This window comes from Nestor notabilis, unplaced genomic scaffold, assembly GCF_000696875.1.
Source record: "Nestor notabilis isolate BGI_N333 unplaced genomic scaffold, ASM69687v1 scaffold32996, whole genome shotgun sequence".
NCBI lineage: Eukaryota > Metazoa > Chordata > Aves > Psittaciformes > Psittacidae > Nestor > Nestor notabilis.
The window spans coordinates 1,468-15,432 of NW_009932003.1; the positions used below are offsets into that span (position 1 = coordinate 1,468).

Genomic DNA, 13,965 nt, shown 5'->3' on the forward strand with positions numbered 1-13,965 from the left:
AACATACACTTGCTTAAGGAGTGTAGCAGTGCCAAAGGCCACATTCTCTTTGGCTGGTACTGTTACTACTGGAGAATGTCTAAATCCTCAGAGCAGACACAGTGCTGATACCAGCAACACCAGCCTTCACCCTGCCACCACAGCTCAGCTGCTGTGGGCTATAGTCCAGTGGGAACTGAAGGACTGCAGTTAAGGCGTTTCTGACACTGGACAACTTACTCAAAATACGGTTTAAGTGATGAACAAAACCCAACCACACTCCTTTTAAAAATATATTTATTAAAATGCAGCAATGACTGTCAGAAGTAACATCCTGATCATCTAATCTTACAGGGAGGAAGCATTGTGAGGTTCTGTCCTTGCCCATTTTGGTATTTCAACAACCAATCACTTTGGAATTCAGAATGTTTAGAAAACAGCAGCTTTGCTAGTCAGCAATGAAGTGAGGGACTGGACAGAGAGAACATAAGTAGTGCTTAATAACACAGAGAATAAAAAGATTTTGAAGGCAAGTGTGGTTTTTTTTTGTCCAGACCTCTTTAATTCTATTGAGAAGTGCACTAAAATCTTCCACGAGAACACAGAACACTGCAGTGGCACCAGACACACTTTATACGTTTCTTTAACCCTTAAATTTGCCAACATGTTCACGAGCTATGATCATCCTTTGAATCTGAGCAGTTCCCTCGTAAATCTGAAAAGAAGAATTGAAATAATATTAGCTGATGATTTTTTTAAAAGGTTTTAACACCTCTACACTTTTAAACCTTCAAGGGCACTAATCCAGTGTGGATTAGGATGTATAGAAAGATGAGAAAATTCCGGTGTGACAGAGCACCTTAAATGGAATAAATCACATACAAGATCATGTGAGACAGTCTGTTCTCTCAGTTGCTCTTACCTAAGTATGCTACGGTTCTCACGAAAATAGACATGGCAGGTGAAGAAGGATGAAGACAACTGCTTATGTGAGCAAGAAAATGCATAATCTAGTTTTTTACAGAACACGATTTGGAACACCAGGTGAAGGGGAGGAGATGACGTGTGCTGAAGTGTTGTATTTTCTTTGACTGGCCTGAAAGTTCATACCTATGTTCTCTTTGATCCATGCATTTATTTTCATTGCTTCTTGTGAACTGGTACACTGTCCCGTACAATTTTGTTTGGGGTATATTTTGTTTGTTTTGGGGGTTTTTGCTGTTTAGGTTGTGGGTTTTTTTAATCACGTGTTCTTGCATTTTCCTCTAGAAACAGTCTGCATCACACCTCTGTTCTATTTGTTTGCTGGCACCAAAGTCAAAGATAGATAGACAACAAAGTATATATGAAGCTCTTATGCCAGAGGAGGTGGAATGCTCCCCAGGCACACTGCAATGCAATGCAAGGGCTGAGGCAACACAGTTGAGGGCTTTAAGTGTTTCAGCTCCAAGTTCTACCAGAACCTGGTTTGGCAAATTGCTCAAATTTATGCAAATTCCATTTCTCAGCCACTTAAAGGAATAATCTTCCCAAGAACCTCGCAAAGCTTTTTGAAAATAAAGACGCTGTAACCTGTGTTCAACATTAGATTTTTGGTTCAGAAGAGTCTGTTCATTCCTGAAGTGAATCCTCTGACTGCTGCTGCTCACAGCGTGTGGATGCGGTTCCCAGAGCAGGCTGTGTTCTGTGAATACTGGGGAACTTTGTAGCAAACTGAAGTGGCAGCTCTGCTTTCTCTGTATACCAAATACCCACTAATCCCTCATGAAGACTTAATGTCCAAGCCTACAACTGGGCCTTTACAATTACATCCATACTGGTGACGTATAGTCCAAGGGACCAAAGAGGCTTGCTGTGAACTCCACCTGTCCAAACTGCTGACAGTGCAGCTGTTGGGGCCTCAGCACCAGTTCCTGCAATGTACTAATCTGCTCCTACGGCACTAAATGACTTGCGGATGAAGACAGCCGTGGGACTCACATGTAAAGAAATCAGAACTCACAATCTTCTTAAGTAAGGTTTTGGTTTATAAGCCGATGGAAATAGTTTCAAGAATCATTGACAATTAAAGAAGGGAAGCTTTCCAAATCTGAGAAAGGAAACTAAGAGTTTCTACCAGAGTAGCTAAGATTTGTAGGAAGACAAACCTAGAGCAGAGTACGGACATGTAGAAATGTTACCAGTAAACACAATGTTGGGATTGTGTGATACTGAAAGAGATTAAATATCTAGAAAAAAGTTGGAAACCCAAGTTTTTGTACATGAAACATATGGCCAAAAGCATATACCACATGGAATCGGGCAGCAATACAGTAAAGCACAGTGACGTGCAGGGTATAATCAAGAGACACAGACAAAATAATTGTAAAGCCAAAAGCCTGAATTCTTTCAGGGAGGAAGAGGAACAGAAAACCACCAAAAATCCAATACTGAATCCAATTAATCTGAACAATTGGAAAAAAAAAAATCTACTTAGCCATGCATTTGTGATGGATCAGTGTAATTGAAAGTCTAAATAACCATCATCTTGTAAAATCAATCTCAGCTTGCAAATAAATTCTAACCCTCTCATCATCTTTCTCTAGAAAAGCATGCAACCTGACAGGAAAAAAAAAAGCCCAATCATGAGAAAGTTCAATTAATCATTCATTTCCTCACTCACACACAGGAGTGCAATTAGTTCTGATAATTTTTAGATTCCAAAATGGTGGTTGTCTGTCCTTAAATAGAGAAAAATAAATTCTTGGATAGTGAGAATAACAGTTTTCATTTTAAAAGTCACCTGTAAGAGAAGTCCTAACTACCTAGAGTCTTAAGAATGACAGCTGTAACAGCTAGCTCACATGACAGGCCACGGTCTGCAAGCATTTCTTGGTATCGTGTACTTTGATACATTTTGTCTAGTCACTACTCATGTCACAGAATGTCATAATGTCAATAGAGATTACTGGTTTTGCTGAATTAAAATAAATAATTAAGATATGATTGCTGAATAGAGAACCATAGCATAGTACATGCTATGCTACAACAGAAGAATTATGACATGACATGGAATAATTTCTTGTTGGTAACCCGGGGATTAATGGTGGCTACGGGCTAAACATGAAGAAATATGAGCTAATTGCTCCAGGTTGTGTCACACTTCTGTTAACCCAACACACACAAGATAATCATTCCATGATACTCAACACTGGTGATATCTCAACCAAAGTATTCTACCCATCTTACGATACCGAAGTGTCAGACAGAAGGTTTAGAGCACAGCAACAAACGATGAAGAGGCTGGAAACAGAAAGGAAAGAAAAAAAGAAAGCCACCAAACCACAACCAAAGAGCCCCAACAACTTAGGAGGAAAAAGGTGAAGAAGCTGCTCTAGTGTTCAGGCTGAGAGGAAGGCTGAACTATAGGCAGCACCAATGCAGGATACATATGGAAGGTCAGAAGATTTCCATCACTTTAGGTCTTTAAGAACAGCATTAGATGTAAAGCATCTCAACTGCCAGAATATCAAAAAAAGTGCTGATATTTTGATTGCTCTTTTCTACTACTTTTCTTTCTCCCCCGTAAGAATTCAAAAGCTTCAAAATTAGGAATCCAAGAATTTCAGAGAGTTACCACACTGGGAAAAAAATAAAAATAGAAACCCCATAATTTATTTCTCTTACATGGGTTGAGTTTCGATCCAGTGTAATGAGTCCTGTGTGCAAGAATTTGCCCGATTTGAATGAGTCTTTCTTTAAATTGAAGGATCACTGCTTTCATTTGAAACTTTTCTGTTTTTAAATATATGTACATCATGATTTGAAATAGAGGCCTTTACTCTATTTTATATGAAATTTATGCATACTATAAGGCTCACATAATCTGTTTTACTTACCTGGTAGATTTTAGCATCTCTCATCAGTTTTTCTACAGGATATTCAGTATTAAATCCATTTCCTCCAAAAATCTGTACGGCATCTGTAGCTACTTGGTTTGCAATGTCACCGGCAAATGCCTTTGCAATGGAAGCATAGTAGGTGTTCCTGCGACCAGCATCGACTTCCCAAGCAGCTCTCTGGTAAGCCATCCTAGCCAGTTCCACTTTCATTGCCATTTCAGCAAGCAGGAAAGCCACTGCTTGGTGCTGTGAACAATGAAATTAACCAGGTTAACACTGCCCGCTTAACACCCCTAGAAAAATACAATCCTAATACAGTGATGTCTTCAACAAACTCAGTAAATTGTACTGCACTCCTACAGTACATGGATCAGGCTCTCAGCATTATATGTTGAATTGGACTTTTAAGTTTTTAATTCTCAAATCCATTTAGTCAGAGAGATGAAATACTAAATTATGAGGCTGTTCTTTACTATTTATGAGATTGGCATTTACCTTGCTTTTTATTCATATTTCTTTAAAACTGGTAAGCAGGCAGTGTATTCTATTAGTATTAATGCTGTGTGGCATTTAACATACCTTAGAATTTTCTTCCTTTCCTGAAAATTCCTGTTTATTAGTGCTGAAGATCTTAAGTTATGTCCTGATAGTACATGAGTTTCAGGTTTTTGGGCAGAGTTTAGTTTCTGCTTTTACTATTATCACTGAGAAATTATGGAAAGTTACCGCATAGCCAAGTTTACTGAAATGGTTCTGGCCTATATACTCAGAAACCCTAAAACTGGCAGAGATATAATATAAAAATTAATAAACTAAGTAAATCATAGAATCATAGAATAGTTAGGGTTGGAAAGGACCTTAAGATCATCTAGTTCCAACCCCCCTTGAAAACACAGTAGCAGTACATCTGGTGTGAAAACACAGCTTTTACTTATAGTCCCCAGCCCCATCTCACTTACTTCAACAATTGGTTTCCCAAACGTTTTTCTCTCCAAAGCATATTTAGTAGCTTCATCAAGTGCTCTTTTTGCTAATCCAACAGCACCAGCTGCTACCTGAGTTGGATACAGCACAGAGTAAAAAAATGAGGAATTCCTGCTATATTTTATAATTAAGTTATTTCTGATACTTACGGGTGGTCTGGTCTTATCAAAAGCTCCCATTGCGATTTTAAAGCCAGCTCCTTCAGCTATCAGTACATTTTCTTTTGGGACTCTCACATCTTCAAAGACAATACCCCTTGTATCAGAGCAGCGTTGACCCATATTAATTTCCTGAAATGGGAAATTATAGAGGTACAACTAAATTGGATTATGCAAAGGTACAATATGCTTTCGTTCTTTAGTTTACTCGAAGCATAAAGTATGTTTTTTTCCCAAAACACTTAATCTAAAAATTACCTTATACATGACAAATACTAGTTTATCACTTACAAACCAGCATGCCCTTAATTTGTCTAAGATGAGCAGTTTACTTTTTCCTTATATGGACACAGTCTGTAGCTGTCATCAGTCTTCTTGTCTTTCTCTAGTTCAACTATATCCTTTGAGATGGGAGGGAAAAAAGTCAAGAATCTAATATGCAGGCAGTACGAGGGTACTACAAGTCAATAAACAAGCTTTTCAAGTTTTTGGATTCCTTTCCTAATGTTCAACATTCAGTTTTGTTTACTACAAAAAATAGTGCTTTTTAAAGAGAACTAGCACTACTGTCTCCAAGGTCACTTCCTCAACCAGCAGTAACTAAAATTAAAGCTCACATGGTTAAAGCTGTCAAACTTGCTTTTATCCTTTCAAAAACTTGCTTCTTACCCTTTCAAGGCATACTACTCACTTAATGGCACTTGTCAATAAAATAGTTCTCAAAGATTCTTTTGCAGCTGTTCAAAGTCATCTTGCTTTAGACCATTCTGAATAATTCCTATCTGAATGAGTATCATTATAATTAAGTCTGTCTTAGAAATAGCTCCTGTATATTGTGAAAATGAACAGACTGTCGTACATGAGCATACGAAATGTTCAGTTGCATAATAGTCTTTTTTCCTTAATTGTAATTTGTTGCATTATCAGTTTAGAACTGAACGATAGTTCCTGGCTTGTCAAACAAGAGATACAGTCTTCACCTTTCTTCCAACTTGAATTCCAGGGCTATCTGCTTCCACAATGAACCCAGTAAAGGCTTTGCTTGCAGGAACTTTTGGATCTGGATTTGTACGAGCTAGCAAAAAATACCTAGTGTGAAACAAAGAAAAGGGATGCAGTTTACCCTCACAATTAACAACCAGATACTTTTTTAGCTAACATTTTAAGTGGTTTTATGTACATTTCTATGATATCATGAATTCTGTCTGTAAGTTAACAATTCTTTTTTCTTGTCCCTTGCAAAAATAAACTGCGAGAGCATCAGGAAGTTTCAGAGAATCAAGATTATGTAAAATATAATAAAATTACTTCAGATAAACATGCAAAGATTCTCCACCTTTTCCATGCACTGTAAGTCTTTGTGATATTTTCAGCTTCATGAATAGCACAAAAAACCCCTATTCACAGCACATACATAAAAATTAAGGCTTTGGAAATATGTTCTTGCATGCAAAATATTATTACCTAATTTCAAAGTTTATTTATCACCTAATTTCTTAATTTTATTCTTCTACATGTAGGTTGTAAATAAGTATTTCTCTTAGAAATTAAGCAGTTGTAAATTGCAGACATGGTGTTCAATAATGTCAAAAGACATCTGGTAGATTGTCTTTTGATAGATCCGCCTTGAACAAGGAAATAACTAACTAGAAAATTCAGCTTTTGGATAAATGTATGAAGTTTTTTCACTTGAATTAAGAAAAATTTGTGTGCTGTGGATCAGCATCATGTGAGACATAACCCAAGAGGCTTACAGAGTAAAGCACGCTCCATACACACCACAGCAATCATGTTTCTGGCTTCACTAGAAGTGAGAGGTGTTTTGAGTAGAATCAGAAGTCACTGATCTCAGTCACCACAAATACGACGCAATGTAGCTAGCAATATGAGCCTCTTGAGTACTTTGCAAGTTAAATCAAACTGGTGCTGTCCTGTCCTGAAGAAAAAGCAGAACTGATTTTCTTTGACAGCAGCAGGATTCAAGATGCCTTTTTGAGTGAGGAGTTGTCATGTCAAGCCTCATTTTCCTTTTTAGGCTCTGCACAGCACTGAAACTACATTCTTGTATCCTACCCAGATAAACTGGTCAGAGATTAAAGCGTGTGTGTTGAAACACAACAAACATTTAGATTTCTAACAAATCTTTAAAGAACCTAACTTTAAGGGGGGAAAGCCACTACATAATGTAAACACGAGTTAACAGTTAACACACCAGTTTGCTTTCCCACCGTTTGTGATCCACATCTTCTGACCATTAATAACGTATTCATCTCCTTTCTTCTCAGCCTTTGTTTTTATACCAGCCACATCAGAGCCTGCTCCAGGCTCTGTTACGCAGTAAGCCTAAAAGAAAACAAAATGCAAAATCTTGAGGAGTAAAAGTTCTATTTTTAGGCAACCACAATTTATAAGTCCATAAAAATACATAAAATTGTCTTTTAATCAAACAACCGTTCTGTCATTACTTCCTCAGGCTTCACAAACTCTGATGTGAAAAATGAGGATCTTTGAAATCTGAAAATAAAGGCACTGACTAGCATTTTATGTTTATTGTGTCCTTCATGAGGCTTAGTTGTTCACATTTTAATGCACTATACATGAATGTTTACTTCTTTCTATGTAACAAGTACTGCTTATATAATATTTAATATCACAAATAGAGTTTAATTCCGATGCAAGCTAAGTTTCCCTTTATACAAACCTTTTATTTTTCTTAAAATGTCTACATATGCTCTTGAAAGGGAAGTAGAAGGCATTGATTTTTTGTAAGTGACTTAGGATGGGGATAATTTGCCAAGTAATAACTTTTATTTGTGTACTGAATGTGTCTCGTTAGCTATTCCCTGACTTTCAGTAAATGCCACCATTTATTTACAAACAAAAATGGGCCAAGTTGTAAATTGAGAGTTTTCTGGGAGAAAAGGAAAAAAAAAAAAAAAGAAAAAAAGAGAGGTAATACTATTAATCTAGTTTAGGACCATGCTACAAGGTAGCAGTTACACTCACACACATCATTGGTTCCTCTGTCATTCTTCCTAAGTATTTTTTCTGCTGCTGCTCATTTCCTGCAATGATTACTGGCATTTGCTGAAAGAAAATATTTAGACCATTAATCCATCTTTTTAAAACACACAGATTCTAGTTTAAAGAACGTAAGAAAAGGCAGAACTTACCCCTAGGGAATTTGCTTCAATGGCAGTCTGAACCCCTGTACATCCATAAGCTAACTCTTCTGTAATAAGGCATGCTTCAAAACTGCCAAGGCCAAGCCCACCTACAGTTGAAATACTTCATTTACTAAAATGGGTTTAAATTGTAACATATTAGTGATTTACACAAATTAATTAACAACAACGCATTCCCCCACATACATCTGCTTGTGCACCATGCTTGGCAAGGCATTCTCACACAATTCTTTTTAAATAAAGAAGAGTAACATATCATTTGAAAACTAGGTACCACAGTTGCAGGGTTACCGTGTGATTCATGTGGGACAAGGTGCACAAAGTGGCAAGAATGTATCACTCAAACTTTTTTACTACGTTACATTTGAGAATTACCAGTTCTTAGGAAGCAGGGAAAGGGCTCCTGAGCTACCACTCAGGAAAGCACAGCACTTAGGGGAAAGCAAAAAGAAAAGTGTCCATACTAGCCAAACAACCACCTCAGTAACCTGTTTCTGACAGGACCCACCACTTGGGGAAGTAAATACAAATACAGTAACAATGCAACTTTACTTCCTTAAAAAAATTTTCCTGAGCCTTCAGCTGACTTCCTCAGCCAAAGAGATGCCTCTTTTTGGTATCTTTGTTATACTTAACCCTTGACAGATATTTCTTGCATGAATTTGCCCAGTCTCTTTTTGAATCTATGTAAAATTTTAGCATCCATATCATCTGGGGCAATGAGTTTCACAAATTAACTACACACTGCATGTAGAACCATCTCCTTTCATTTATTTTAAACCTGCCATCTGCTGACTTAATTTGATGCCTTCTACTTATACTGAAAGGGACAGTGAACTATCGGTCCCTTTTCACACTCTCCATGGCACTGACATTTTAGTCATTTCTCATACAGAAGCTACATCTCACACAGAACATGCATCTTTTATAATCTTTGTCATCCTTTTAGGAACCTTTTCCATTTCCACAATACTCTTCTAAGATAGAAGGATCTGACTACATAATGAATTAAAAAGGCAAGTGCAATTTAAATTCAGGCAGCAGCATAATTATGCCAGCTGCTTTTTTCCTCATTTCCTTAAAGGTCCCTTCTGACCTTAAATTTTACAGTTTTGACCACTTCTGAGCATTATGCTGACATTCACATAATCATATATTCTAAACCCCTAAATGTCTTTTTTGAAAGGCGGTAACTAGTTCAGAAGATACTGTTTCTCTGTGAAGCTCAGATGGCTTCTTTCCCTTCATATGTGCATCACTCCTTGTTTTGAATTGCATTTGCAATTTTAACAGTTGCTCAGTTTCATGACCTTCTCCTGCAGCTCTCATCTTTTCTACACTGAATAACTTAGTATGATCAATAAACTCTATCACCTCAGTATTGACCCCCTTTTACAGTTTACTTATAGACATTCCAAGTAGCACAAGACCCAGCAAGGCTGTGCTGCTAATTTTTCCACTATGAAACCTGATGATTTTTAAAACTCATTTTGGAAGTTCAAGCATTCTCTATCAACCAGGCAAGGTGTCCCCTTGTTCTCACACTTACTAGCTACTTTGGAGAACTCCAGTGATTTTATGAGGCATGATTTCCTTTCACAAAACCCCTTCTCTAGCACACCATGTTTATCTGTGCCTACTATTTCTGTACTTCACCTTACTTGCTCTTAATTTCCATGGTGTATGAGGCTTACTAGTATGTATTTTCCCACATCTCCCTTGGAGAGCTTTTAAAGCAGTGGTGTCCAATTTTCCCCTTGTAATTTTTCATTTAATAATCAGGTGATTATACTGCAGTAGTTCAGCTATTTCAGCCTTTAGTTTCTCTAGAATTTGTAGCTGAATAAATCCAGATCTCACAATTGCTCCTTTTGTCTCTTTGTTCCTTAACCTCCATGGTTACTCATATTCCTAAATACTGCCAAAGCACTGCTGTACTGCACCTAATCTAAACTGGAATAAACTCTCTTAATTGCTCCAGCCTGTGTCAGAGACTAGAACAAAATATGGCCTTCTAATTCCTCTGCCTAATCAGCTGACACAGTGCACCAGGGGAACATTAGGCACTTGCAATCATGCTAGGAAAATCTGGTCGTAAATTACTAAATCATAATCTGTCTAATTTATCTCCTGATTACATCCACACCTAGCAATGCTTGTATGTGTCAACCTGCCTACTGATTAAATTTAGATTATCCGAGTAAGCAACTGTTTATTTTATACAGAATCCATAATTACACATATAAATCTCATCTAATGCCTTTTCTTTGTTTCATTTTACACATTAAAAAGAATGTTTACTTACCACAGCTTTCTGGTATGTGTGAATTTATAAGACCAAGCTCCCAAGCCCGTTTTATAAGTGGAAAAGGATACTGAAATAGATGTAAAAATCACCTTCTGATTCATCACAATCAATATCTTAATTTTTATGCAGGTTAAGATAAAAGTATTTTTTCCCCTTACACTAAGGTAGACTTACCTCTCCAGTTCTGTCATATTGTGCAGCAACTGGAATAATTTCCTCCAGAGCAAATTTACGAGCAGTAGCTTGGAACTCTTTCTGTTCATCAGTAAGTTCTATTTAAAAAGCAAACAAACAAAGGTCACAAATACTCTACTATTTTTAATTCTGCCGGTTGCCAGGCTATGAGGAAAGAGAAAACAAGAGTGTCCTTCCAGGACAATCCAAACCACCACTTCCTAGGCCTCCCAAGGAAGCAAAGAAGCTTGGCTTCCCCATCCTCCTGGGAGAAAACCTCCACAGGTCTCTCACCAACACATACAACATGCTCACTCACTCCTCATGAAATTATCCACAAAATAGTGAAAATGGAGTAGAGAGGACTGTGGAATATAAAATGCATTACCAAAAGAAAGAAGAAGAATGCTGTACTCATCAAATGGAGGAAGAGGAGGCAGATGCTGTCCAAAGATCCTGGCTATTCAGTTTCAGACACCTAGCTGCTGACCTACTAAATTTGCTTTATGTCTATAGTATGCCAACATAGGGATGAATTTCCTTAGAACATTTCTTTTTAACTATGTTCAACTATGACAATGTTTAGTTACTTTAACATTGTAATTGACAATGCGAGATAATTATTCAAAGCTAAGACACTTTGGCAATAAAAACGCTTAAGACAGACATGAGTCTGAAGAAGAAAATCTTACAAACGTTATGCACATACCTGGCTTGCCTGAGCTGAGAAGAAAGTAATTTTGGTTTTCAAACTACTTTTTTCTTTTTTAAGAATAAAAATCTATTTTGAATAAACACCTTGACTTTAAATCCACGTTAAACTGCAATATATTATTTTTTCTTTTACCTCTGCAATTTGCCCTTAATTGCTGTTTTTCTTTCAAAACCTGCAATACCTACCAAAGCTAAAGCCAGCTCCAGGTTTGCCTATGTGTGTGCTTTGAGCAGGTTTGCTAGAATGTGACCTCCATCCATGCCTTGCAATGGTCTGAAGTATCTGCTAAAGAGAAAAAGAACACGAGCTGTCAGATTTTTACAGCTCAAATCTCCTAAAGCTACCAGCCTGGCTGCAGCACAACTTTAATGTTGAATCCCTCCATAGAAAGAACATCACATCAAGTAGAATACAATTAACTGCAGTAATAAAATTTCTTGGCTACCTCAAGTTTTGTTCCTGTGGCAAACAGCACGCACATGAACTTACAGCTATTCCAGGAATCTCAGGCTTTAACAGCACTGAGGTGAGTGAACTGCTATATCCACTTCCGAGTGTTGCACAACTAATTATTTAAAAATAATTAAGTACAATTAAAAGTTATGTTCATGGAGACATAGCAACACCTACCTTTCATTTACACACTCATCAAACCTGATTTTCTTGCCCAGTAGTGAATATTAGATCTGTCCAATGTTTACCATCTACATGCAGATTTAGCAAGACTTCAAAAACAACCTATTAACCAAGATCTATCAGAATACTTTGATAACATCGCTGACTCATGTCTGTTTTCTGTTACTAAGCTGCTGCCACAGACATTTAGTGATTATTTCACCCCAAATAGGGCAGAACTCAGCAGACTATCTGAAGTGGGGTTTTTTTTTTCCTAATACTTATCACAGATTTACTGTTTTTTCAGTGTGTTTGTTTTGGGTTTGGTTTTGTTTGTTTGGGTTTGATTTTGGGTTGGTTTTTTTTTTTGTTGTTGTTGGGTTTTGTTGGTTGGTTTGTTTGTTTTTTTAATTTAGTGCCCATAAATATTCCTGCTATAGCTACTTTCAGAATGCCTTAATTCTGTGCAAAAATATGTCTCAATTTGATTTTAATAGGTTGTTTTACCCTCTTTCATCCTTCAGTAGTTCTCAATCTCTGAAATGTTCAGATAAAAAGTGAAAAATATTTAATTGGATAAATTTCTAGGCGGACCCAAATCAATACTGTGCAAAACCAAACCAGCCTAAACACTAAGAAAACGCTTGTTCTTCATTTTCCTATCTGAAAATGTGGGGGGAAAGGGAAGCATTATCAGACCAGTCACTTATTATGTAACATAAAAAAAAAATCATAATAGTGCAAAAATAGCACAGAAATTGTACTGGAAGCTGTAGAAGACAAGGACATTACAGACAGTTACACAGCTGGGGAGGCAACAAGTACCTTCAAAACAGAGTTGTGGTAGATAACCATGCTCATGCAATGCAGACATGGTTACAAAGTCACACCACAAGAACCTGAAGAGCACAGGCAGCAGCAGCGCAGAAACTATTTCCAGAGGATGCTGAAAACGTGTATAAATCTGAAAGGGGAAAAAATGCAGAAAGAGCACTGCCAGGCACAGGAGCTGGCTGGACACTGACTGTCAGGTCAGTTTGGTAGTCGTTCAGCACTGCATTTTCCACTAGGCAACACATGATTCAGTTCAAGTTTTTACAAGCCACAAACACTGCAAAATAGTATCTTTTTAACTTCTGTATTGCTGCTGCCACTCCTGCACGGAAAAACAAACCAAGCAAGATCAACAAATGTTTATCTTGAAAAACCTCGACCCTTCAGAATGTTTTATACTTTAGTTCATCTGGAAAAAGACATGATGAGGTTGAAAAAATGCCAGATGATTCTAATAGGGTTTATTTTCCTTCCTTTCTTTTCCTTCCCTTCGCCTTCTGTTCAGGAGCAGACCTTGACAGACTCATACATAGCTTTTCCATCAAAAAAGTTCTGCCTACACTAGAAAAATGTAATCGAAGTAACGCTAAGAGTGACACACTACATTGAAAGAAGCTGTCAAATTTATACTAGAGAACTTATGTCTATTGTGGGTTGTGTACCAGAGCAGTACGCAAGTCAACACTGAAGGCTGCTCTGGAAAAACTGAACACTCCCCCCACAAACAGAAATAGGAATCGGTCAGGTGGGATTCATACCTGGAAGTTGCATAAGTGATCAAGTGACAAAGGATCACAGTTTGCTACATGTAAGAATTTGGATGCCCATCTGCCTACTCTGTTGACTTTCCTGTTGCCTGACTCAGAGGAACAGTGAGATTCAGTGACAAGCGACTGCCAGTGATGCTCCAGTGCAACTCCTGCTGCATTTCTATACACTATTCGTAAGCTTTGTCACGATTGGAAACGCTATTGTTAGAGTGGCAAGACCAACACTGCAATAACCTGCTGTCAGGAAAATGCATGGCATGGATAAACATGGAAGCGATTATTGCCTTAATGCCAAAACCCACAGAACCTGTTTGAAAAGCTGCACATCACAGAAAAAGATGGACAAGATAAGGTCGCTAACC

General features: G+C 37.5%; 1 protein-coding gene across 1 annotated transcript; it reads right to left on the reverse strand.

The window, feature by feature from the left end:
* Positions 1 to 622: 622 nt before the first annotated feature.
* On the reverse strand, positions 623 to 13,761 carry ACADM (acyl-CoA dehydrogenase, C-4 to C-12 straight chain). Its single transcript, XM_010016166.1, is given in 12 exon segments — positions 623 to 694; positions 3,858 to 4,106; positions 4,820 to 4,915; positions 4,994 to 5,134; positions 5,983 to 6,091; positions 7,215 to 7,345; positions 8,009 to 8,089; positions 8,176 to 8,276; positions 10,493 to 10,562; positions 10,670 to 10,767; positions 11,570 to 11,691; positions 13,670 to 13,761. Coding segments are annotated over 12 exon segments (1,362 nt in total).
* Between the last annotated feature and the right edge of the window lie 204 nt (positions 13,762 to 13,965).